General features: G+C 39.0%; 3 protein-coding genes across 10 annotated transcripts in view; 2 read left to right on the top strand and 1 right to left on the bottom strand.

The window, feature by feature from the left end:
- Positions 1-217: 217 nt before the first annotated feature.
- On the top strand, positions 218-13,455 carry LOC106743332 (E3 ubiquitin-protein ligase SMURF2). Of its 2 annotated transcripts, none has more exons than XM_014617073.1 (12): positions 218-412; positions 1,599-1,637; positions 1,723-1,831; positions 1,916-2,049; positions 2,511-2,775; positions 3,353-3,798; positions 4,638-4,887; positions 4,963-5,132; positions 5,874-6,064; positions 6,194-6,591; positions 7,633-8,093; positions 8,535-13,455. In XM_014617073.1, exons 1-12 carry the CDS (start codon positions 358-360, stop codon positions 8,720-8,722), a joined length of 2,706 nt encoding a protein of 901 aa, XP_014472559.1. In that variant the 5' UTR covers positions 218-357; the 3' UTR covers positions 8,723-13,455. The 2 variants fall into 2 exon arrangements, with proteins under 2 accessions (XP_014472559.1, XP_014472558.1); XM_014617072.1 differs by having other exon boundaries at positions 256-412; positions 4,966-5,132.
- Positions 13,456-15,545: 2,090 nt separating this feature from the next.
- Positions 15,546-19,572, top strand: LOC106743222 (THO complex subunit 1). 4 transcript variants are annotated; one of them, XM_014616856.1, is made up of 9 exons: positions 15,546-15,890; positions 15,999-16,691; positions 17,002-17,249; positions 17,418-17,444; positions 17,518-17,814; positions 18,241-18,390; positions 18,459-18,606; positions 18,690-18,917; positions 18,999-19,572. In XM_014616856.1, exons 1-9 carry the CDS (start codon positions 15,855-15,857, stop codon positions 19,152-19,154), a joined length of 1,983 nt encoding a protein of 660 aa, XP_014472342.1. In that variant the 5' UTR covers positions 15,546-15,854; the 3' UTR covers positions 19,155-19,572. The 4 variants fall into 4 exon arrangements, with proteins under 4 accessions (XP_014472342.1, XP_014472341.1, XP_014472344.1 ...); XM_014616855.1 differs by having other exon boundaries at positions 18,687-18,917; XM_014616858.1 differs by lacking the exon at positions 17,418-17,444.
- A 42-nt stretch (positions 19,573-19,614) lies between these two features.
- Positions 19,615-26,264, bottom strand: part of LOC106743356 (collagen alpha-1(XXII) chain-like) — a 297,069-nt gene continuing 290,419 nt past the window's right edge. For 2 of the 4 annotated variants that reach the window (XM_014617123.1, XM_014617124.1), the window contains 5 exons: positions 25,452-25,574; positions 25,327-25,341; positions 24,483-24,677; positions 24,280-24,395; positions 19,615-23,936 (listed from right to left, as the gene is read on the bottom strand). In XM_014617123.1, coding sequence (XP_014472609.1) covers positions 23,639-23,936; positions 24,280-24,395; positions 24,483-24,677; positions 25,327-25,341; positions 25,452-25,574 — 747 coding nt within the window. In that variant the 3' untranslated portion in view covers positions 19,615-23,638. The remainder of the gene's footprint in view (positions 23,937-24,279; positions 24,396-24,482; positions 24,678-25,326; positions 25,342-25,451; positions 25,575-26,264) is intronic. The other 2 variants (XM_014617127.1, XM_014617126.1) reach the window with 1 other exon arrangement.

Genomic DNA, 26,264 nt, shown 5'->3' with positions numbered 1-26,264 from the left:
CTGAGAGAACAGCAAATCCCGCGCAATCCTCGGCGACGCCGGCGGAAAGAAGAACGTAACGGTCGCGCACGCGCACGAAGCGCCCTCTCGATTCAAGACCTCGTCGACTCGATTCGAGATCTCGTCGATTCGCGGGCGATCGACTCGAGCGACCGCTCTCGCAGCGTCGATAGCTCGTAGTTCGCGAGCCCTGTGTATGTAGCGGAGAGCGTCAGCCAGTGTACGTTGGTGTGGGTGCGGAGCGGGCGAGTGCGTCGCCGTCGCGCGTTCGCACGCAGGAGTACAGTCTCGAGCGAGCTTTATATTTACCAATTACAGCACCGTAGCGCGGTGCGGAGTGTTAAATGTGCGTGCAGAATGTCGAATCCGGGCGGTAGCAGGAGGAACGGCGCCACGAAGATCCGTCTGACGAGTAAGTGCCGCGTACACCGGGCGTTCGTGTCCGTCCCGTCGATGCGTGAAAGTCGAGCGGCACGACGGAGCCACGACAGGCACCGACGAAAGAGAGAGAGCGAGAGAGAGAGAGAGAGAGATCCTCGCTCGCTCGGCCTGTTTTTGTTGTGCATTATTCAATATGGCCCCGCGCCGTGGCTGTCGCTCGCGGGGGGTCGTGACTCGATGGAAACGTCAAAGGGGGGCCCCGTGTGCTGCAAGGATGAAACCGCCCGTTGATATCGCGTGCCCTGGCCAGAGGACGCGAGCCGTGGCTCCCTCGTCCCTTGGTCATGGCAACTCCCTCGGCGGATGCCCCACCGCCACCGCGAGCACTCTCCCCGGGAGGCCGTTGAAAACGTTAATTCCAAATAGTCATTAAGTCTGATGTGTCATCTGAGCTGGCCTGCCGCTGGTGACCTTGACAGGGCCCCGCACGAGGAATTTTCTGGGGCATTGTGTTCTCCTATTGTATTTAACGCAGTTAACTACCGACTACAATGGGGCCCCGCTAAATCGGATTCTCTAGTGGGGGTACTTTAGAAAGAGTACGCACGGCCCCTGATGCTTTCGCATGCCCTTACTTACCTTCTGTATATTGTTAATTATTGAATTTTGTTTCAAATGCCAATGCAGAATCAAAATGAAGGCGATTGATTTATTAAATTAATTTGCAAAGGTATGCTGTAGCTTGAAATTTGTAGGAAATAGATGGTACGTCGAGAAGCAGAGAAAGTATAAAATATAAAACAGAGAACTCAATGATAGCTCAGCATGATGTTAACTCATTGATTATGTTAACACATTAATGTTAATCTGGTTTAGTAGCAACCTTAAGCATAGTGTACAATGAGCAGTAGGAGTATGTTCATAAGAAGTAAGAATGAGAAATTGACCAATCATTTAAATGTAAGGAGAATAATCGATTATGATTGGTTAATTTCTTACTCTCACTTCTTATAAACACATTCCTACTGCCTATTGCAGACCATGTTTTAGTTAGTGAATTCTACATCTTATTGGTATATTCTCTTAGATCTAAAAATATACTCCAATTGAATGCAAGAGTTCATTAATTACAGTTGTTATTAAACTGGATCAATGTTGCCATATAACGGGCCTCATTGTTAAAATAAATTCAATTGCAATGTTTTCGTGTGTTACAGTTTTATGCGCCCGTAATCTTGCTAGGAAAGATTTATTTCGTGAGTACTGTGTTCCATCAGGCATTTAAAGTGCACACATATAAGGATATAAGAGTAAATGATCTATAAAAATTATTACTTTTAGGCTTACCTGATCCTTTTGCTAAGATAACAGTTGATGGTTCTGGCCAGTGTCATAGTACAGACACTTGCAAAGCCACCCTTGATCCAAAATGGAATCAGCATTATGATTTGTGAGTAGCTGCATTTTAAGCCACAAGATACAGTTTGTTCATTTTGTAAGAAAAGAAATAATCCACCGTTATTTGTTCATGCAGATATATTGGGAGAAACGATGGAATCACTATATCAGTGTGGAATTATAGGAAGATTCATAAGAAACAGGGTGGAGGGTTTCTGGGATGTGTACGCATATTATCGAATACCATCCAAAGACTTAAGGACACCGGATGTATGTATTTGTTTTATATTATTATTAAATTTGATTCTTTGCTGTGAATATAGTCTATGTATGTGTGTGTATTAAGATTTATAATACGCGGTATTTGCACTAAAATAAATTTTTGGTCATATTCGAGATATTTATGCTAAAATAATGTATATACAAATATCGAATAATGAGGGTGTAAATATGCAAAGTATACACACACCTAAAAGAATTAAGCTAAAATTAAGTTTGAATTTTATGTTGCATTCATCTCGTGTTTTCGTGAATCCAAAGTAATTTAAGATTTTCACATCAGTTGATCAAACAACGCGTTATTTCATGTCAATATTTTCTCATACTTTCAAAATCAATATTGAATATCTTAATATGTGTCAACTTAAGAGGAAAGAGTGTCTTGTAATTGTGCTTTTTTCTTTCCCTTTTCTTTTTTAGAATTACTTTTTGCGACATGTGTATACTTTCAGATCAACGATTGGATTTATGCAAGGCTCATTCCGACGACACAGACGTCGTAAAGGGGCAAATTGTAGTGTCCTTGTTATCAAGAGACGGTCACAATGGTGCAGTGAGCAATACAGTCTGTCATAACGCAGTGGTCGATGTGCTCGGAGATCTAAGTTGCCCGAACGACTTACCGGACGGGTGGGAAGAGAGGAGAACGCAAAGTGGTCGACTTTACTACGTAAATCATCACACGAAAAGCACGCAATGGATCCGTCCTAATGCTCGGTAATATTTCATAACTACGAATACCTTACATATGTGTGTGTAAAATATCAATACCAGCGAATGTATATGCACGAGTGACGATTTTGAATATGCATTTGTAAATGCATATCATAATTGCAAATATATTAACGTATATGTTACGAATATATTTCCGCAGAAAATCTGGTTTTATGATGTTTATATACGCTAATATATTTACAATTTTTAATTTTTCTTCGTTATTATACGGAACGAATATATTTTACCTGACATCGATGCAAACACTGACGTGCAACGTGAGATATATCTGAATCTGGATTATGCCGTAGATTTTTTCTATTATATCTAGATAATTTACATATTGTCTATGTGATATATATATCACTCAGGTTTATCTGTGAACTTTTAATAGAAACAAAATATAAAAATAAAGCTTACATAATATAAAAAGAACATGAGCCGTTCCGTAACGGTTCATAGATTGCTTTGTCTACATAGATGACATATTATACATAGTTTACATTGTCTACACGTAGACGTAGGCTATTATATTTTACGCGTGAACGCCCAACCTTGATCTGAATGATATCATCAATAGGCCTAATGCTATTATACCGACGACACCGGAACCACCCCCATCGTCGGAACCGACGTCTCCCAGTAGTAGCGCGAGCTCGCCGAATGTGAGAAATGAAAGTCCAGCGAGGCATACTTCGCCTGAATGGAACGGCGACGGGACGCCGAGTCAAACTCCCAGCCGGGACAGCTCGGCGCAGAATACACCGAGGAACACGCCGACGCAACAGCAGAATCAGCACAACATGAGAAATATACCGCCGGCGTCGTCCGTGAGAGAACGACGCGTGGTCAGAGGAGCCGATGAACAGAACGGCAATCAAAATATCAACGGAAGGCTGGAACGCGGCCTTAATAGCGGCCAACCGCGAAGGCCTAATCGCAGCAACAGAAATAGAAATAATGTTATGCCAAGTAGCGACAGACGAACCGATCCCCCGCAACCGTCGGACTTACCTCGTGGCTACGGTACGAATTCGATATGAAATTTTTCCTCATCCACTTTCATATGTTCTTTAGGTGAACTAGCGTGCTTGCATGGGAACTTGGTTCCTCTTCTCCTCAACGCTAGGTTGTTTTACCCTAACGGTGAAAAGCGCATCCTAGTTCAGCCGAAAAGAACAGGCCTGTATCTTTTTCATAAAGATATGTTTTGTCTTAAATGTGGAAAGTATGAAAAAGCATAAAGAATGCAATGTGTCCTGTCCTCTTTCCACTTTCATTGTCACAGAACTATTGTCTGTGCGAATAGAAATAAGAAAGACCCCACATGGTCAGGCATACTTCTATTATGTACCCACAAGATCTTCCACCTAGTCTTTTTTTCTTTAGAGTAATTGAAAAGGGTCAAGAAAAAATTAAAAAATTGGAAGAAGTTGCGAAATTAGAAAATTATTTGATTTGCCGAGGAATCTACGCCCGAAATATTTGAACATTCGGGCCCTGCAGGTATATAACATGTGGCGGAAAAGCTGCGCAACGATGATGTAACAATAACGACACTGTCATTAAAAGTTACAGAATCAGACCTAGATTCATCGACTTGATAAATCGTATAATTTTGTGATTTCGCAACTAATTACCAGCGCAGACACTTATTGACGTCTTCCAGTTACTCGAGGATGATACATCGCACTATATACTCCTTTTTTATGCTTTCTACACCCTTCTTTTTCTTTTACCACCCTTTTTTGAAAAGAAACATATATTATGTGAACGTGGAAAGTATGAAAGAGCACAAAAAGTACAATGTGTCTTGTTCTTTTTCCACTTTGTATCATTATTACGAAACTTGTCTGTGCGAATAGAAATGAGAAAGACCCAACAAGGTCAGGTATATTTCTACCATGTACCAACGGGATCTTCTACCTGGCACGACCCAAGGATACCGCGCGATTTACAAGCTAATGAATTGGCGAGTGAACTCGGCCCTCTCCCCAGTGGGTGGGAAATGAGGCAGACACAAAGCGGACGGGTGTATTTCGTGGATCACAACAACCGGACAACGCAATTCACCGATCCCCGACTGTCCAGTCAAATCATCAGCAATCTCTTAAAGTGAGTATAGAGGATAGATGTGAAAAGCGTGATTGTCAACTCGGGAGATACAACACGGTATTACACTGCCGACAGTAGAAGGCAAAATAACAACGTGAACAACCAAACGACGAACAACCCGAGCAATTCTACGACGAGCGAAACCGCCGAGGCGGACACAACAACGAGTACGCCAATAGTCCAGTCTAACACGCCGCAGCAGCCGACGAGGACTGAAAACGGGAGTAACAACAATTCCCCGACGAGTGAGTAATCTCCAAATACTTGAAAACTCGCTTTCCCATCAATGACTCTACGGGCACTTTGCGTGTGACAATCCGATTCAGCTTAGTTTTTACGCGAGCGCTAAAAAAAACAAACGTGTTTACTCGGAAGAAGATACGTTCGAATCAGAAATGCCTGAATCAAAGCCGAAAAGCACCGGTGATGCTAGGCTCGAAGCCTTATGTAAAATCTTATCTCTAGTTTATACGCATCTTACATATTTGATAAAGAAATATATGAATCACATAATCAGCTTGCTTCTACATAAACAAAACAAAAGATCGCGCCTGTGTGCGTCTCACAGTTTTATCTTATCTGCGAGTGCGTCTACCTGAACGGTTAGGTTTCATTATAAAAATCTGCTCTTTGTGCCTTCGCTTTCCACACTATCCTTCACACTCTTTCTCCTCCCCTCCTCCTCGTCCACACATGTGTCCTTCCACCAAGTCCAGATCCTGCTTCATTTCAAGTACCGAGAGGACTGAGAACTCGGATAGAAAGAACGCGCGAGACCTTCAGTCTGAGTCGTAACGTCGAGCTGTCAACCTGTCTTTTGTTTGGAATTAAACATGCCGTTTCACTTCGGAAGACTCATGCTTCTCAGGAACGGTAAAAATCGGGGATCTTAATCTCGTGTATACGTGTGTGAACAGTGCGTGATACACATCTCCCTTTCGACGTGTTCGTGTGTGATAAATCCTTCGCGCTTCTTTGTTTTTCAGTGGAAAATGTGCGACCGCAAAACACGCAGACAGTGTCGGAATTACCCAAGGAGCTTCTGGACAACGAGCTTCTGCCGAAGTACAAGCGTGATCTGGTGGCGAAACTCAAGTGTCTCCGAGCGGAATTAAATGCCCTTCAGCCTCAGAGTGGCCACTGCAGGCTTGAGGTGTCGCGAAACGAAATCTTCGAAGTGAGATATTGTTTACAGCGTGTTCTCTTTGTTCTCTGAAGTATTTCGCGCAGCAAAGCGATCCGAGAGAATGCTCTGCTGGGTTCGACGAGTTACACCGCGTTCGTAAACGACGTCTCGTTTTTACAGGAATCATACAGGCTGATAATGAAGATGCGCCCGAAAGATATGCGGAAAAGACTCATGGTGAAGTTTCGCGGCGAGGAGGGTCTCGATTACGGCGGTGTAGCGCGCGAGTGGCTGTACCTGTTGTCACATGAAATGCTAAATCCGCAATATGGACTCTTTCAATACTCGAGAGACGACAACTACACGCTTCAGATCAACCCGGACTCGGGCATAAATCCAGAACACTTGTCGTATTTCCATTTTGCCGGCAGGATCATAGGCATCGCTGTTTTTCACGGCCACCATATCGACGGTGGTTTCACTACTCCGTTCTACAAAATGTTGCTTAACAAGGCTATAACGCTGAGCGATATCGAAGGTGTCGACCCGGAACTTCATAGAAGCCTCACGTGGATGTTGTAAGTGATATATCTTCTTCCGTTTGATTACTTATCTCCCACGATTAAAGAGGTTGTAAGTTGAAGAGAGCTTGATAAAAATTCAATGAAGTTTGCATCATGTATGCATTGAAATATTATCTGACTACTCGTGCAATTAGAAGAAGTTTGACTATTTGACAGCTGAGATATTTGTAACTAAAATTGATATTCTTTATACGTCTCTTGAAACTAGCTTGCTAATTTCTATTTTTACTATTTTCTACGGTCAAATTTTAATAAAAAAAAACTATTATGATATTAAAGACATTATACACATTATAAAATTCAAAATTATTGACCATTTTTTGTTTTGAAAATACAGTGTTATAAAATTAATAATTTATAATAATATTTGAAATACATAAATATATATGACCAATTGACGCATAAATAAAAATAGCATTAATAAGAAAAATAAAAAATAATATTGAAATGTTCTATAAAAGCCAAAGCACAGCTCTGCTATGCTATTAAATATTAATATTATTCATATTAATGCATCAGTAAAGCCATTTCAATATTCTTTCTTCGGTTAGACCAACATATATACAGGATGAATCACTAAGTACTACAGGCTAATATTTCTGAAACTAAATGAGATATTTTTATTCCGATATTTTTCAGTGTGAAATATGAAATATTTCATAAAGTATTCATATATCAACTTAACACTTTTGTAGGTAGAATGACAGGTGAAACGATCGTTATAAGCAAATCTAGAGAATCTTTAAAAAAAAAACAATTCATTGTAATTTGTAAATGCATCGATATACGAATTTGCAATGATTAATATCAATAATCGATTTCTCTCATATTATTATGTAGAAATGTGTTAAGATAATGTTATCGAAAGATAAATATTTTATGAAATATTTCATCTTTTTCTATTCAGGCTTGAGTTTAGCATATTGAAATAATCAATGGAAATCAGCATGGCAGTCAGCGTGTTAATTGATACGTACATGCTGCTTCGAGGGCAGTTACTGAAATTGTGAATTTACCGTAACTTTACGTTATCAGGGAGAACAGCATAGACGGCGTATTGGACGCTACATTTTCCGTGGAACACAGCAGCTTTGGAGTGTTGAAGAATCACGAATTGAAGCCGGGCGGTAAAGACATTCCGGTAACGGAGGAGAACAAACGGGAATATGTCCGTTTATACGTCAACTATCGATTCATGCGCGGCATCGAGCAGCAATTCTTAGCGTTGCAGAAAGGATTCCACGAACTGATCCCTCCGCTGTTACTAAGACCATTCGATGAGCGCGAATTGGAATTGGTTATCGGTGGTCTCGGCACTATCGACATCAACGATTGGAAAATGCACACTCGGCTCAAGCACTGTACACCCGACACGCCAGTAGTGCAGTGGTTCTGGCAGATAGTAGAGTCCTACGGCGAGGAAATGAGGGCGAGATTACTTCAGTTCGTTACTGGCAGTTCCCGAGTCCCATTACAAGGATTCAAGGCTTTGCAAGGTAGATTTTCGAACAATTCAGCATGCCAACAGTTCTTGCGTTCATATTGATATGATTTTAAGTGTTCTGAAATATTCTCAAGTATTCTGAATATCCTAACAAAAAACCTTACAAAGATAAAAATCATAAATACATAAGCCAAAAATCATAAGTACATAAGATAAAAATCATAAGTACATAAGCCGAAAATCGTAAGCAATAAAAAGTATATACGTGAACTTGGAGATATAGATGTTTGAAATTAATTTTGCTCAAAAACAAACATGACATCAATGTAATAAACCATTTACTTATTTATATATGATCAATGTTATAATCAGAATGTTAACATGTTTACTGGTGTCATCCACACATTAATTATTAAAAAATTTATATATACAATTTATATATTACAATTTTTTGCTCTTTCATATAGATAATTTGTTATATTTACTTATGTAGGGTCGACAGGAGCGGCAGGTCCTCGACTTTTCACGATCCACGTCGTTGATGCTCCAAGCGAAAACCTACCAAAAGCGCATACTTGTTTCAACAGAATAGACATACCACAAAATTATCCGAATTATCAAAAAATGCTTGATAAGCTTACGCAGGCGGTCGAGGAAACTTGTGGCTTCGCTGTTGAGTAATAATACGATATATGGTCTTGCAGCTTCGGCATGAAGTTTCCTATATGCTCTAGTGCATATATCTATACATATATATACTTAGACGATTCCGAATTCTCACGATAACATTTAACGGATCTTCTGCTGCCGCTAAGAAGCAAGAAAGTTATTCATTCTTTATATTTACGGGCCATCAAGGAGTTTCGGAGGATCCTACGAGACAGTCTTGTTAGAAAGTGTTAATACGTAAGCTATCAGGGAAATCACATTCTGACTTGTGTACAAATATCTAAATGGCCTTGGCGATCGCTATAACGCATTAGCGATTGCGAATTGATATCTTGCATATCACAATGCGTACACTTGATTTCAATATGATTTGGGCGCCTTTTTCCTCGATGAAGTTTGGAACGATGGTCCAATGAGAGGACGCAACTGCTGGGAATTAATCAAAAACAACTTCTCTCATCAAACCATTGTGCGTTATCTTTTAAATGTAAGTTCGAGTGAAGATCCTGGAAAAATTCTCAGTACGCGTGTACATATCGATCTTCAAATATTTATTGCTCGGTCAAGTGTCTATCAGTTTTCAGAGATTATTCCTTCGCGGTAGATACATTTTAATCAATCTGTTTTCAACATCTATATTTATCGAAGTTTCCATCGATTCAAATCACACTAATTTCATTAAGTTCATCAGAGTTAATGACATTATTTGAATTAGAATGTAAGATGCAGCGTGCACAAGTATTTGTGGAAGATGAAATCTTTCAAAAATTACGATTATTATTATTATTTTATTATTATTATTATTATTATTATTATTACTATTATTATTATAAAAATAATTGTGTACAGAATTTGTATCGAGACGTGAAACTGATAAGATATTCAAGTGTGTCAAGAATCTCAAATTTACAAATGTAGCTAATTGACGATAGAGAATCAATTCGCACATATGTCAATGAAATTCATATTTGGAAGTTTTCAATTCCACTTTATAAACACCATAACATAATGCACAGTCAATTAATTCCATATCAATTATCCGTCAAATAAATAGGATTTAGTGTCGGACAAGAGATATGCAATACATGCGAAAAAAAACTTCGCTCTAGTAGAAAAATGCTGGAGAAATCTAGTATTTTGAGATGTATTATTCTGTGTCTTAGAGGAAGAAATAGAGAAAGTTTGTACATATGTATAATTCTGAACGCAAGTGTTAAATATCATAGTTATTATCTGTCATTTTAACGAAAGTTGTTGTAATTTATAGAGTATGAAGGTATAACGCGATAATAACATCAATATCGAGGGCCGCACCTTTCGTGTATTAAAGCTAAAAGTTCGCAATAATAGAGAGGAAGATGCGCGATACATACATTATATTAAAAATGCTGAACGATTTATATTTTATTTCGCCGGCAGCGTTTCTCACTAGTATTCATTATTTATTCATGAGAATTGATACTCAAAAATATTCCTTTTTTTTTTTTTTTAATTAACACCGGAACGTAACGCTGTAACACTTTCGTTCAGAGCTTTCGCGACGCTATCGGCAAGTACTGTTATTGCCGTGCAACTTACGTGACAAGAAGATCCATTGTTGCTTGTTTAAGAGTCAATATTACCGAGTGCGTTAACACACACATACACATACAAATGATGTAAATAATTTATTAGAGGTTAAGGTAATGGTATATCGTCATCATAGCGCGTTCAACGCGGACCACGCATGCATAGTCGACATAAACAACTCGCGCTAATTCTAACATTGGCAATTTTAAGTTGTGTACATTAATTTTTAACTTTATCTTTAATTTAATGCGTAGTTATTTAAGGAAAGAGTTTATTCGACGGGTTTACGTAAGCTTTTGTAGGATGTTTTGGTCGAACTGGCTCGTTTTTATTTTAGAATTTTGCGAAACATGTCTATACCTTACTAAGCTACCCTTAGTAAGATGTAGCGCTTTTCTTTATTTATCGCATAAATCCCCCTTTCATTTAGTCCATCGCTGCTGCAGAGATGTCTAATGTTTGCGGCAGCATGAAACGTTGTTTTATATACTTACTATCGCATTATTATTATTATTATTATTATTACTACTACTACTACTGCTACTACTATTACTACTACTACTACTGCTACTATTTGTATTATGCACGTAACTGTGATGAAACATATCGTAGACAAAAAACAAGCACTCGAAGTCTCGCGTTTGTTCGGATCGCGGAAATTGGTAACGTGTAATATCTTACGTTCACTTTTACACACACTATATTATTAACCGATGAATATTTTTCTTTTCTTTCTCTGGTAATTCTCCTCCGGAAGGAGACGTCCCCCGTGTATTCTTCGTTGCGTTGCTTCAAGTATCGCCCGTTTTCGATGTTTGAAACACGGTCTGAATACTAAGCATCGCTATAACGGGAATCGTAGCTATTACGACTCATGTAGAATAATACGGATACAGCTCTAAGCACGCGAGTGAGCGCTAACATTATCGCCCACGTTAACTGGACGCTTGTGTAGCAATGTCTATATCTCTATTGCCTTAATTTCTAACGTACACGAACTCTCCCTTTCTCTCCTTCTCTCTCGTGTCTCGTTTCTCGATATCAGACGCAGCCGACCGACGCCTCAATCCGAGTAAAACAGAAATGATGTCAAAGTGACGAGAAAATGACTGGAAAACTCATTTTTCGATCATTTCTTCGTCATTTTCACGTCATTTTCACATCATCGTCATTTTCCGTTCTACCTGGGAAGATTCTACGATGTAAATGCGAGAGAGAGAGAGAGAGAATGCGAATTCATTAATTTTTAACGGGAATATATGCGCCAAATACATACATGTATATTTATATATGTGAAATAATTGAAGAGAAGAAAGTTATTTTCGGTATCTAAAATTTGCGACGGTTTCAAGATTAACACCGGATAATTCGCGAAGCGTCATCTCGAGGAGGTTGGGAAAAATACATAAGAGATTCGATGAGATTTGTCTGTGAATCAACAAGAATAGCGCATATATACACTTCGTGTATCACCTCTGTATCAAAATTGTAACGTTCATCATGAACAGAGATAGTTGAACGGTAATAGAAGAGACGACAGAGCTCTCCCTCGTTTTCCTTTACATATATATCGTTATCTTGTCGATATAGCAATAAAGGCCTTAAAAGTGCCTTGTTGGCGTTGACGACACCGCAAAAATTATACTCATAATATTTTGGGATATAGTATAAATCTTACCACATTCTTTCTCAAAACTACATCTAAGCAAATATACATACGTATGTTGCAACTGTCAGTTCACATTGTGACTATATTAGTGGTTGAGAGAGGAAATGGCAGAATAATAAAAATGAATAGGATTACTAGGATTCAAGAGAGTGGAAGATAGCCAAAGAGATATCCCGGAGGTATCGATGTCTTTTACGCTCGTCGAAGAAAAAAAATTACCCGCTTATACACACAAATCGTATCTCCCGAAATAATCAGAATTATTATGTATAATTTGCAATTCTCAACTACTACTTCAATGCCTTTTTGTAACGCGATATGCGCGTTACGTATGTTATTAATTAATTGCGTTAGACGACTCGATGTTACTGAACGTCGGAAACTCGAATACGTTATCAGAACGCTGTATATACGTATATTTCGCAAACTAATCTTAATAAACGCGATATATTATGTAGGACATTTTGCCTAGTGCAAGTTCACGAAAATATTGTAAGATTGTAAGTTTATATCTCTGTTTTTAACATTTTAATTAATGCAGTCTATCGCTTGGGATGATATTTATTGAATTGCGTGCCGCGAGTGAAAAGGGAGGAGCAAAGGGAAGAAACGAAAAGAGAGAGAGAGAGAGAGAGAGAGAGAGAGAGAATGACAATATTTAGCGTTCACGCGTAAAATACGTACAAATGAATATATTACACGTTGCACACAAAGTAATCTTGCTTGCAAGAGATAACTGTCGCGAGGAAGCTTGCGGATCGGAAAAGATGCGCAAACTTCGACGTATCATACAGCTAAAAAATACATCACGCAAGGACGTACGATCTGTCTTGTATCAAAACGATAAGTGACCTGAGCCGCTTCTTAACCCTTTATCGGTCCACGTCTCGCCGGTTCTAAAGGTTTTCGGAATTGGTAGAACGGAAGATCTGCACGAGATAATGAAGCAATAACTATTTATAAAGAAACGGGCTAGTTTTACTTGTATTTTACACGTATGTGCATTGAAATTTCACAAACAATACAACGATATCGATAAAGGGTTAAACGTTATGTAAAAGGGGAGAAGATAGAAAATACAACAAATAACTTCGCAGTGAATTATAAATACCATTGCTGTTTCTCTAACATCGATTAGCCGACGTTAAAGTATCTCTTAATTTTCACTAAAATTGTTTTACTGATTCTCTGTTTAAGTTCTACTTAATATGCAATCGATTAATGCGAAGGAAAAATTCTTGCAACGGTGACGGAAAAGAAATGTTTTTTTTTTTTCATAAATTAAGCTTTAACAGCTGCAAATTGAAATTTATAAGATTGATTATAATTGTTTGGATTCTCCGTATTTGTAAAATTATCAATGCTATTTGTTACTGCGGGTGTTTATTATTGTAGCGAATATCATATTTGTTACTATCGCCATTATTGCGCAGAACCTTCAGGAAACAAGTGTATATAATCTTTTCCTTTTGTATTCTGGACGAAATGTATATTTTAATAAAATATTCAAAATATGGAATATCTTGTGTAATACGAGGGTGGTCCCTGAAGTACCCGACCCAACAAAGAAAACACAAAAATTTTGGAAAAAAATGTATTTATTTTTCAACATAATCTCCTTTCAGCTCTATACACTTTTCCCAGCGATGTTCAATAAGTTCGATACCCTTTTTATAATAAGAACTGTCTTGCTCCTCAAAATAGCCATTAACTGCCGACATCACTTCTTCATCGTTGGAAAATCTTTGACCACTGAGCCATTTTTTCAAGTTTGGGAACAGAAAATAATCCGAGGGGGCTAAATCTGGCGAATAGGGTGCATGAGGTAGCAATTCAAAGTTTAATTCATTAATTTTGGCCATTGCAATAACGGATTCGTGAGCTGGTGCATTGTCTTGATGAAACAACACTTTCTTCTTAGCCAAATGCGGCCGTTTTTGCTTGATTTCTTCGCTCAAACGTTGCAATAAGTTCGCATAATACTCGCCGTTGATAGTTTTTCCTTTTTCAAGATAGTCAATGAAAATTATCCCAAGCGCATCCCAAAAAACCGACGCCATGACCTTGCCTGCAGATGAAACGGTCTTCGCCTTCTTTGGAGCCGGTTCTCCCTTTTGAGTCCATTGTTTTGATTGTTCTTTTGTCTCGGGTGTGAAGTGATGGACCCATGTTTCATCCATGGTTATGAAACGGCGCAAAAATTCTGCTTTGTTGCTGTGAAACTTCGCTAAACACTCAATTGAAACATCTTCACGACACTGTTTTTGCTCGAGTGTGAGCAAACGCGGCACCCATCTTGCACACAGCTTTCTCATGTGCAAATTTTCAGATAATATGCGATGTACCGCACTTTTTGAAATGCCTACTATGTCTGCTAGTTCGCGCACTTTCAGTCGACGATCATCCAGTACAGCTTTGTGGATTTTCTTCACCATTTCTGGAGTCGTTACCTCATTTGGTCGACCACTGCGATGCTCGTCTTGGCAGCTCGTACGGCCTCGTTTAAACTCTGCTATCCAATATTTTACTGTTGTAAACGAAGGAGCAGACTCACCCAGAGTAGAATCCAGTTCAGCTTTTATATTGGTTGGGCTGAGGCCTTTCAAATAAAAGTATTGTATCACATAACGATAACCAATTTTCTCCATTTTCACAAATTCACTGAAAACGTTCACTATTGATGGCTGCCAAACAAATACTAAACAACGTGGCGTCTTCAAACTTGAAACATATGCTTTATAGATTGTGTACTTTCTAATACAGTGATATTTTTCAAACAACTACCGCCATCTCTAGGTCAGACCGGGTACTTCTGGGACCACCCTCGTACAATTACATAATACGTTTATATGATTATTTCCACAAAACATTGTGAACGTTTCGAAGATATCTTATTTTATAAATTTTTAGACACGCTTTTTATTTTTTGTATATTAATATTTTTGTTTATACATATATATTACTCATATATATATAATTTAATAAATTGTGCATCCAATTTCCTCACTGAATCAATCAATATCCTTAATGACGGTATGCCAGTGAAAATTTATAGAAAACCAATCTTTCGTTGCATTCATAAATCGCCTTCAGTAGCTGCGTTCGGTTTTGCAAATCGGAGACATCGGATTGGCTCTGGTTGTTTCTGGAAAGTTATTTCATTAGCTAGATATTATTTAAGATAATCTTAGATAAAGTAGGCTTAGATAAAGTAGCTTAAAGCTTAAGTCCGCATCAGACTGTCGTTTGGAAATTGAGATTGAATTGAAATTTGACCAATTAGTGCAAAGTTCACGAAATTTCACTAAACTTGAATTCAGTTAACTTTGTACTGATTGGTTAAATTCAATCTCAATCTTAATCCCCAATACGTAGTCCGTTACGGGCTTTAGGGCTTAAAGCATCTATTGTAGACTCATGGCTTCTGCCTACAGGACAGGACAGATGAAAATACTGCGTTCTGATTGGTGCATTTCCCAAATTGAATGGAGACCCACCAATCAGAACTTAATATCACTATAGTGTGCCTCTGGCTTTAAAAAGAACAGGCCACACATGTCTGGTCTAGTGCATCTCTATGTCTGCTAAAAAAATAAACTATTATAATTAGTGGTGAATAGCACGTGATAAGTAATTTACTTCGGCAGTAATTGAACCAGATTTAAGCTGTGCTAATCATTTAATAAAATAACGAAATGTTATAATTGACAATTAATAACAATTAAATATCATAATTGATAATTTATTGTTTAGAAAATAGTGTTTGGCGCTTGCTCGTGAAAGTTGCTAAAGTCACAGATTAAGAAGAGAAAGGGATTAGTCGTGAGTGGTGTTAAAGTCGTATAATCACGCTTATTTGAGATAAAACTAACATAAACCCATGGTGGTAAAACTAAAAAGATCATTATGGCGATGTTCGAAGTGTTGAGAAAAGACTTCAGCGTGAGTACAACGTTTAGAACTAACGATATAACATGCGGAACTTTCGGCTCTTACACTTAACCCTCTTAGGTTAGCGTTGTGTTTACGAAACGTCTTGCTACCTTTCAGGGTTTTCTGCAGCAACATTTTAAGCTGTCGGATGTCTCGTCGTTTCAAAAGAAATGCGTCGAACGTTGCGCGAACGACGGAGACAGAAAAGCGGCGATTGACCAGGCGCTAAGAGATACTCTCTTGATAGTGTTAACAGAGAACTCCTCTGGCAATGTACACTTGCTTGAGTCTTACATTACGTTTTGCATAGAACTATGTAGGAAAGACTTAGCAACAGCGAGCATGCCAGTGATGCTGCTGGGTGATATTTTTGATTCAATGACTCTGGATAGATGCGAACAATTGTTCACTTTTGTTGAGAACAATGTTTCCGTGTGGAAAGAAGATCTGTTCTTCAGTGCCTGCAAAAATAACTTGTTGAGAATGTGCAACGATTTGTTGAGGAGACTGTCACGTTCTCAACAGACTGTATTCTGTGGTAGAATTTTGCTGTTCCTTGCAAAATTTTTCCCTTTCTCGGAGAGATCAGGCCTGAATATTGTCAGTGAATTCAATCTCGACAATTATACAGAGTTTGGATCTGAGAAGACTGAAGGAGATGATCTGGAACAAATAAACAAAGACGACGACAAGTCAGAAAATAAAATACCAATTGATTACAATTTGTATCGCAAATTTTGGGCACTGCAGGACTTCTTTAGGAACCCAAATCAGTGCTACAGTAAGATGTATTGGAAAGTTTTTTCAGCTGTAAGTAATTTCTTTCTATGGCTGGCTTAGTAATTTTACTATAGATCTCTTTCATAAACCTTTGCTACACAGGGTGAGTCACTTAATATAAGCCATTATGTACTTTTCTATATAATAATATGAAAGGAATCTATCGCTGATATTTATCATTGCATATTAGTGCACTACTGTATTTGCAAAACGCAATAAATTTTTTTAATCCAAAATTGTAGGTGTTATTCGGGCGGCTGGTCTTAAATGACTCACCCTATATATATTTGTCTCATAGAATTATGTAAATACCATATAAATATATATCTCTTTTATACAGCATGCATCTAATGTGCTGTCAGCATTTTCGTCCTTCAAATTGGAGGAGCAACGTAGTTATCCCACAACGTGCATCAAGATGGACTCTTCTATGGAAGGTCCTCACAAGGAAACTCACTACTTCGCCAAATACTTGACCAATCAGAAATTGCTGGAGTTGCAGCTGTCTGATTCCAACTTCAGGCGATATGTATTGCTGCAGTTTCTCATTCTTTTCCAGTATCTGAATAGCACTGTAAAATTCAAGGCGTAAGTGTTCTCGATACTAATGCAACGTTATGAATAATACCACGTATTGAAAGATTCACAAGCCCCCTTCTTCACATACACACACACACTGAGTTAGCAAGTTGCTCGTGAACGAATTAGTGAGATGAATAGTCTGAATAGTCATAAAACCATGTTTGTTTTTCAAAGCTTCCTTGCCAGTGGCTATGAGACAAGGTCTGCTTTCCTTAAATTAGATGTACGATGATACATACGTTACCGAGTCACTATGATGTTTGTCACTTTTAAGTGAGACGCACGAGCTTAAGCCGGATCAAGTGGAGTGGGTGAAAACCACCACGGACCAAGTTTACGTTCTACTGTCGGAGACACCACCGGATGGGCCGGCGTTCGCGGAGACTGTAAAAAATATCCTGAAACGCGAAGAGCATTGGAACGCCTGGAAGAATGAGGGTTGCCCACCGTTCAAGAGGCCAGCGTCGGACATCGCCGCCGACGAGGAACCGCGGAAGCCGAAGAGGCCTAAACGAAGAATCGGGGATGTGATCAGGGACGCGCAAACTGTTGGCAAATATCACATGGGAAAGTAAGTGATCTCGGTGCTCTGAAATAGGAAATAATAATTGTATAAATAGGAAATAACAATAAGAAGAAAAACACCAAACTGGTACAGGTATGGTAAACTGACATATCCATGTTTCTTGGTTGTAAAGTATTGAATTCTGTCGGACGGGACATGAATTTTGTCTATTGTGTACTGTAGTTGAAGGTTAAATTGGCAGTTTCTGTTTACAAATACGTTCACTCGTGTTATTAACATCGTTTGATTTTTTTTTTTGTACTGAAGTTGTTGCTATCTTCTTGTGAAGGTTGTCCGCATAAATTTTAATTTTACACTTTCAATAGGGCTTTAGATCCCAAAAACAAATGATATGTCTGTTTTGGTGCTTTGCCTCCAATCGATATGTTCGGGAACGGGTGTACGATTTAAATTTATCTTACTTCCCGATAGTCCAGAACTCACGAAATTGTGGAATCTGTGTCCCGACAATCTCGAAGCTTGCAAATCAAAGGATAGAGATTTCCTCCCGTCGCTGGAAACGTACTTCGAGGACGCCATAGTAGAATTAGATCCCGCCGCGATGGTCGATGATAAATACAAGTAAGCGTTACTCTTTTCTTTTTCTTTCCGCAACAATTGCGATCGTTGATGACATTGTGCTTATACAGGAAAGTGAACGACGGCAATTTCGGCTGGAGAGCGCTGAGATTGTTGGCTAGACGAAGTCCGCACTTCTTCGTCCACGGCAACTATCCTATAAATAAATTGCCCGAGTACCTGGAGACGATGATCAAGAAAATTGCCAAAGATCGCCCGGTGAGCATTCGATGGTCGTTATCTTCCCGTGAATGAGTCTAACTTAGACTCGTTTTTTTTATCACTGACGATGTTCACAGCAGACGCAGTCCGACATAAAGGAGACCGAGGAGACGCCGCCGCCGGAATCCAACGATCAGGAATTCAACGAGGACGTTCTTAAGGAGAGCGAACAAGTTGATTCCGAGAGCGTCGACACGAAAACTAGAAAGTTCAATAAAGTCACGCCGGAGATGGTGGCGAAATTATCAGAGAGCCTGAAGAATGACTGGAAGAAGTTGGCGGCGAAGTGCGGTTATACCAACGATGAGGTATATACGCGCGTTCAGTTTTCTCATCGCAGAAAAACACAAACGTTGTTCGTAACTCGAACGTAACAATATGTATTTTAGATCGCTTTCTTCCAAAGTAAATCAACGCCGTACGAACAATGTAAAAATATGCTCGAGATATGGGCGGAGGAAGACGAGGACGCGTCGGTGGAGAATTTGGCTTACATCTTGGAAGGCTTGAAATATACAGAAGCTTTAGCAGTGCTCAAATCTTAAGTACTACTATACTTCTTATTTATACTTTTTTATATACTTAAGGTTAGAAGTACAATCGTGACAGCTTAATGAAACTATATGGTCGGCGTCATATATGTTGTATCATCTTCTAAGCGGAGAGTTATACGATTTTCAGTCTTATACTTAACACGTAAAGTTGGAAATCGCAAAAATAACTCTATAATGATAGGGTTATAATGGATCTAATTATAATAATTTCAATCTTATGTGTATATATATATGACAAGTTAAAAATTATACAATAGTGAAAAGTCTCCTCCTAGCTTCCAAGCCTTAACCTAGGGAATAATATTTATTATATTTTATTATATATATTCCAATATCTCTCTTATCTCAAATTAAATAACATATACAGAGTATCACGCTGTAGTTACATCATTTTCGTCACTTATCAATTTCGTCACTACACAATATTAANCGATTATCTAAATATAAGAATAGCATGTTTTCCGTTTTCATCTAAATTAAAAATAGAACATGTATCTAAATTGAAGTACATGTACAGTTGCAGGTGATTTCTTGAAACAATGTGCAATATTGTAAGTCGGAATCATGTATATTATTAGTATGTATTATATATACTATTTTCAAGGTTGAGATTTTTTACTATTGTATAATTTTTAACTTTTCATACATATATACATACATAAGGTTGAAATTATTATAATTAGAACCATTATAACTCTTATAACAGGGTTATAATTATAACAGAGTTATAACAGGGTTACATTGTTTCAAGAAACCACCTGCAACTGTACATGTACTTCAATTTAGATACATGTTCTATTTTTAATTTAGATGAAAACGGAAAACATGCTATTCTTATATTTAGATAATCGTAATAATAATAATTAATATTTTAATATTGTGTAGTGACGAAAATGATGTAACTATAGCATGATACTTTGTATATGTTATCTAATTTGAGATAAGAGAAAGATATTGGAATATATATGATAAAATATAATATTCGAAGATGGAGGAGCATGATAAATAATGCGAACCAAATTTAAGTTCACATATATATTGGCGAATAACGGCAATTGTGAAAAATTGAATATTCTTCGAACTCATTAAATCTTCTCATAATCATCAGATCGAAAGTTTCGGAAACAATTTATGTCACGTCTATCGAGCAAACGAAGATACGTACATACTTTGTATTCGCAATGCATCTTGTAAGAATTTGATTATTCATTTTTCTATTGTGTTCGAAAGGTTGTAAGTCTTTTGTTTCGCATCGATATTTATGATTCTGGCGAAGCTTCGATAATCCCCAATCACAATAATATAAGCTCGAATCGATGTGCCGAGAGAGTCGTCGTAAATAAGCCTTCTACTGGTTCGCAGTCCATCGATAGCAATTTCTTCACGTTCGCGTCTTTCGCCGAGCATTACTTGCCGTATTTTGAGTGCTTCGGACGTGCTGCGCGAAAATGATCGTGAACTGCAATATCCGAACATTCATTTATGAAGTCGTTTTTTTTCCTCTGTTTGGTTTTCAATAAATTTGTAAAAAGACCTAGCAAGTCTGCTAACTTTGCGTTGCCCTCCCGGTTAATTGGGTGCAGTGGTTACCACCGTTGAAATAATCGAACTTATCCAAATTTCATAGAACCTTTTTCACAAATTAATTATATGATATAAACAATAAATATATAAACATATTATGTCGTTCTTTTATATTACTATATCTGTTGCATCTGGTTACGTCTATTGAGACGCGCCTGTCCCATCGACGGGCTTCTTCAACGCATGTTGGAAATAAACGAAGGAAGATGGAAAAGGCGTAGGACTCGAGAACTCCCTTTCGTCTTTTATTTAGAAAGACAATAATAAATTGTACAAATAATACAAAATTTGGAAACGAAACACGTTCTCGGTGCAAACTATATCGAAGGATAATCGATTGTACGTTTTTTTTCTGGATGTTACGACGACTACTGACGACATTTAAAAAAGTTCACGGTACGGTAGGAAATATTCGCCAACAAGCATGCTGACAACCTAATTGTACATACATATGATGGCCTCACGATCGATATCTACGTAACTGTAATAAATTATGTTAACGTTAACGGTATATCTTCGAGTTATAGACATTGACTTAGATCCGATTTATGCTCAGTGTAACGCAACGGCCCGAAATACAACTTCTGTAGTTTGCAATCTGAAGGAGGAGAAAGCAATACGTGCGAATAACAGACGCATAAATTATCGTTATACGCGATTGTATCGCGGAGCTTGAGTAACTATTAGAATGTCGTCTCATGACACATATTTCTTACGTAACCAATCAAAGGCGTTACGCGTTTTCTGTTACGCGGAATTCAATTTTCAATATTCTGTATAATGAAACGCAAAAAAGTCGGTGGCGTACTCAATAACCAATCATATCTCACTATCCTCTTAGAATGTTCCGACAGAAATGCCAAAAGTCATAATTAACACGAATTTGTAATACGCTCCATGGGACATATGGAAATGAGTTTTACGTAACGCACATACACGCATGCCTAAAAGATATCTCAGGGGTGTCGTTTAGACATCTTATTGCGTCAAAGAAGTCTTTATAGCGTCTTAGAACGTCTTAATCTTTCTTGAGTGTATTTTCGTATTGTATACAATCTCGGAAGGATCGTGGTCAATTCGTCTTGGCGTATTTCGCGTCTTATCGTTAACAATTAGTCTTTAGCTCTGAAGAATTTCTAATATGAAAATCTCGGCGGTTGGCAGTTTCTTTCTTTAATTTAATAGTGAGTTTGGTCGTAGATACGTAGTAGTAAAGTTAATATTCCTTTTTACACCCGTGTCGTACGTAAACCGTTCGTGACCCACGTTACACAGAGCATAAATCTTCGACAACGAGCTGTCGTCTGAAACTCCTTAATCGATGTGTCTCTTACGTCTAACATACACACTCAATATGTATCAGCTAAAATGTAAATGCAACTTGATCGCGGGTACGAACTTCGTTTAGGTTTACTTAGAGCAGCGTTAGTTAGGTAGTTGCTTCTTTAACGGCCCGCATTTACAGCGCGACGTATAATGCCGATGAACGTGATCATCTGGATTTTGTCCGTTTCACGGTCCACAATAGCTATATCAGCTATTTTGTATCAGGACGTCAGAGAAACGTGGAGCTGTTCTATTCTACGCGCGCCTAATTGAGGACTCGAATTGCAAACCACCGCCAGCTTTAAATCGATCGCGTCGTTGGTCTAGAAACGTAACAGTATGACACCGCAAAAACCGCGAAAACAATTTAACTGTGATACCAAGTGACACCAAATATTGGAATTCGTCAAACTTGAATTCAAAAAGTGTGGAAATTCGAATTCATCAGATCGAGTTATGTTATATTCACTATATTCATTTTAAAGAAATGAGAAATACTCCATACGTAAAATGAAATTACGGAAGATTTGAACTTTTCAAACCGAACCATACCGCACTTACTGTTATTATTTCAAAGGAATGACACACGGTTGAAAAATATATTTTGCATATTCAAGAATATTTTCCGGCATTATAATTGATTTACGGTTACGAGAAGATCTGGAAGGGAACACTAAAGGGAGATCGGACATTTCAGCGATTTTAGAATTAGCACGATTCCGAGTTCAGATCCTCAATTTTCATGATATGGATAATGATATGGAGGGACTTCACGATATTCATTCGCCCGCACTTGCTCGCGTTTGACGTCGTAATATAAAATCGTCGAATGCCGCACCGTGTTCTCCGACGAGGAGAACGGGCCGAATCAGACAGACGGTCGCTTTTAGCGTTCGAGGCGCGCCATAAACGCGGACCTGAGAGTGAATCGAGCGCACGTTGTGTCCGGGGTTTCTCTCGTTCTCGTGCGGCGATCTATAAGTATTTTTGGACGTTTATCGTGATGAGAGGGGAAGGAAATGCTTAACGAACGTTGAATTGCGCGGTGACTTCCGAGCGAGAGCTCGAGTGAGAGCCCGGGGCTCTCGGAAGAGCTGATAGAAGGAAAGGAGTATCCGGTACCACGAATACTCCGATACGACGAAACACTGACGGATGAATATCTAGACAATCAGTCTTCTTTTTATCTTTAAGAAAGTTCAAGAGAATAAGTGAAAACTGAGAACGCGGTAGAAGCGGTTGGCTAGTGTGACTCGTCGCGAGCACAAGTAGTTATGCCTTTGGAATCGGAGATAGAGTTTCACGGATACGAGATGTGACGCGCGACGGCTCTCTCCTCTTTCTTTCTCGCGCGCGCTCTTTCCGTCTTTGCGATATGTATACGAATTATTATTCCAACTCGAGGGATGTGCTTCTCTCGTCACGCCGAAGAAGAAACGCAGCACGCGCGTATCTGCATTCCTATTTACACAATATAGCTCGATTTTTGCGTCGCGAGAGTAGTGCGAATGATCGAAAGAGTGTGTGTGTGTGTGTGTATGTGCGCGCGCGCGCGCGTATGTTCCTTAGTATTGCATGAGTTCCTCCAAGTACTCCACGTAGTCGTTCTCCGTCATCTCGACGTCGTCCTCCAGCCGATCGTCGGCGCTCCGCCGCCTCCTCACCGCCTCGCTCGTCACCTCGATGCAGAGCAGCGCGAATTTATTGTCGCATGAATATCGCACCTGTTCCAGAAGCCGACCGCCGCTCAACGGCGAGCCCAGCCCGTAGCGATCCGAGCTGCTCGAGTGCCAGGCGTCGCAGTAGGTGTCCATCGCTCGGTCGCCGAGTTTGTGAGAGCCGTGCCACGCGACTTTCTCGGGCCTGAAGCGTACGTTTAATCGATTAGTCGGTCGAAACTGTTTGCCTCTGATACACGGACAAGAAAACTCTATTCGTCTAACTGAACTTTCCGAGGGCAGACGAGAATTCGATCGTAGGAACAGAAAGATTTCCCGTAAGAGGTCCCTACCGAATTGTTTTCCGTTATCTCGATCGAATTTTAATCCAGCCGGATGTTCTCGGTAATAGAGAATATCGTTTCCCATCACCGAGTTTTCATCCGGTCGCCGTTCAATTACACGAGATTTCTCCCCGTGTTTCCGAATATCCGCGCGTGGGAGGACCGACAAGTCACCCTCCCTTTTAATCGATCCCGTCCTCTTACCACGCAAAGTCGGTGAGGATGTTCTTCCCATTGAAGCTGTAGATTCGGGGATTCTGAGAGAAGTACGCGCCGTTCCCGTTGAACATCTCCTTCCAAGAGTTGAACAGCACGTCGCCCTGGATGTTGCCAATCGTTTGTTATTTAGCGCATCGACCCGGAGTATTTGCGCGTCGCGAATGAACAGTCTTCCGCGGCGTAATTACCTTTATGTTCACTATAGGAAGATCCCGGTCGCCCAATCTGACAATGCTGTCGACGTTTTGAACACGAGAGCTGAGGAAAGCGCGGAAGGTGCCTCTCAAGCCTGCTCGCCTTGCTTGTCGATAGCAAGCGTAGTCGGCTCCTCGTATGCCGTGCATATCTCCGGTGAAAGGCTCGTTTAATGCAGCCATCCTTAACTAAAAAAGCACAGTTCGCATTTGAGGAGATATTTTCAGTCGTGCAGAGCGCGTAGTACGAATAGCACGAATCTATATCGACACTCTCTCGATCGACATGCATTATTAAGGTAGTTGGTCCGTCAAACCATTTTCTTAAGTTCTTTGAAACTTTAATCATATATCGATGGAAATATCGTCTGTAAGGTGAGAAAACGATTGACCATTCGGGAACTGAGGTATTCGCAACTGAAGATGACATTTTTGATAGGGTCCCTTGAATCAATACCTTTTCTTAGAGACTGATAAACTTTATAATATAAATAAAGCATTAGCAAGGAAAATAAAAATTAAATAATATCTCCATATTTGTAATATTTCCATATTTGTATGTATATTTGTTTTAATTTCGTTCAAAATTAACATTTATTATTTAGATAATTAAATAAAGTAATAGGGAAGCTTTTTCCCAGTAAATAATAAACTTATAAAAGGATCCCTTAATATCGCCATTAAAAATCCGGCACTCTACGAACCAACAACCTTATGAGAAGTACAAATGAAAGGACACATTTCTTTCGTCTCGTCGCTCTCGCGTTCGTCTCGCGCGAGATTCTTAAGAGAGAAACTTTTCGTCACGGGTGAAAAATTAAATATGGCACAATCTCACCATTCGCGGATACCACTGTGGCAGCGTGGGGCAAAGAAATTGCGAATTATACTCGGGAGTGATGCGGATTAATTTCTACAGACGCGCCTCAGACGCGAAATGAACCGCTTAAGTCGTCAACTCACCCCTGTCCCGTCGGCTTTCACGGGTATTTGGTTAATCAAATTGGACGCTTCGAAGGGAGGATTCGCCGGTGGCGGTGCTGTCGTTGGCGGCGCGGGCGTTGTGATAGGCAGTAGTGAGCCAAGCTGAAGGACAGATTAGAAGAGAATCAACCTTAGCGCTCTTCAAAACTGGAACGATGAACTCGCCAACAACTGAGTCGAAATTTGGACGCTACTTTGACGTCCTTAACATTTAGACTATCCAGCTAGTTTCGGGCGTAAAGCCCACGAGGCCCAAAGTTGCAACACGCGCAACCGTATACAAAGTCAGAATGCAAAACTATGTGTCCAATGAACGGATGATGGTATCTAATTCTACCTTTCCATATGTATTCCATATCTCAAATGTTATCGGTGATGTAAATACTCCCGAGAAACTCTGTTGTAATAACAATCACAGTTATGCATAAACTGCTTTCCAAAATATCATGAAAAATATATGTAATTTTTAGCATTTTATAATAAATATATAATGTTAATTTTGTTTTTTTCTATTAATATGCATATTTTATTCAAATGATACTTTATTGCTTTCATTCAATATCTCTATAAATAGTTTATGAAATTATTCCTATTTCAATTTATTAAAACTATCATTTATATATTGGTGACGGGGCAGTCTAAGTGTTAAGGATAGTTTCCTATTTAGATAGCCCAGAGGCTAATAAAAACCTATCAATTGACACTTATTAACTTTTCTCTTAAATCTTCAATTCTACAGATTCAATTTTAACCGCTATCTTGTACAACTTTTTTCAGACATAATCAGAGTCA

Source organism: Dinoponera quadriceps, unplaced genomic scaffold (assembly GCF_001313825.1).
Source record: "Dinoponera quadriceps isolate SergipeBrazil2010 unplaced genomic scaffold, ASM131382v1 scaffold616, whole genome shotgun sequence".
Taxonomy (NCBI): Eukaryota; Metazoa; Arthropoda; class Insecta; order Hymenoptera; family Formicidae; genus Dinoponera; species Dinoponera quadriceps.
The sequence above is the reverse complement of the archived record's forward strand: the minus strand, read 5'-3'. Positions and strand labels throughout refer to the sequence as shown.

What these genes read in the sequence shown, in the direction of transcription:
- LOC106743222 (XM_014616855.1), top strand. Translation starts at nt 15,855, where the DNA reads ATGGCGATGTTCGAAGTGTTGAGAAAAGACTTCAGC. An exon ending in ATTGGAAAGTTTTTTCAGCT is followed by an intron (nt 16,692 to 17,001) that starts GTAAGTAATTTC and finishes TCTTTTATACAG; the next exon opens with CATGCATCTAATGTGCTGTC. An exon ending in GCGGTTATACCAACGATGAG is followed by an intron (nt 18,918 to 18,998) that starts GTATATACGCGC and finishes TATGTATTTTAG; the next exon opens with ATCGCTTTCTTCCAAAGTAA.
- LOC106743332 (XM_014617073.1), top strand. Translation starts at nt 358, where the DNA reads ATGTCGAATCCGGGCGGTAGCAGGAGGAACGGCGCCACGAAGATCCGT. An exon ending in ATCATCAGCAATCTCTTAAA is followed by an intron (nt 4,888 to 4,962) that starts GTGAGTATAGAG and finishes CACTGCCGACAG; the next exon opens with TAGAAGGCAAAATAACAACG. An exon ending in CGCGAAACGAAATCTTCGAA is followed by an intron (nt 6,065 to 6,193) that starts GTGAGATATTGT and finishes TCGTTTTTACAG; the next exon opens with GAATCATACAGGCTGATAAT.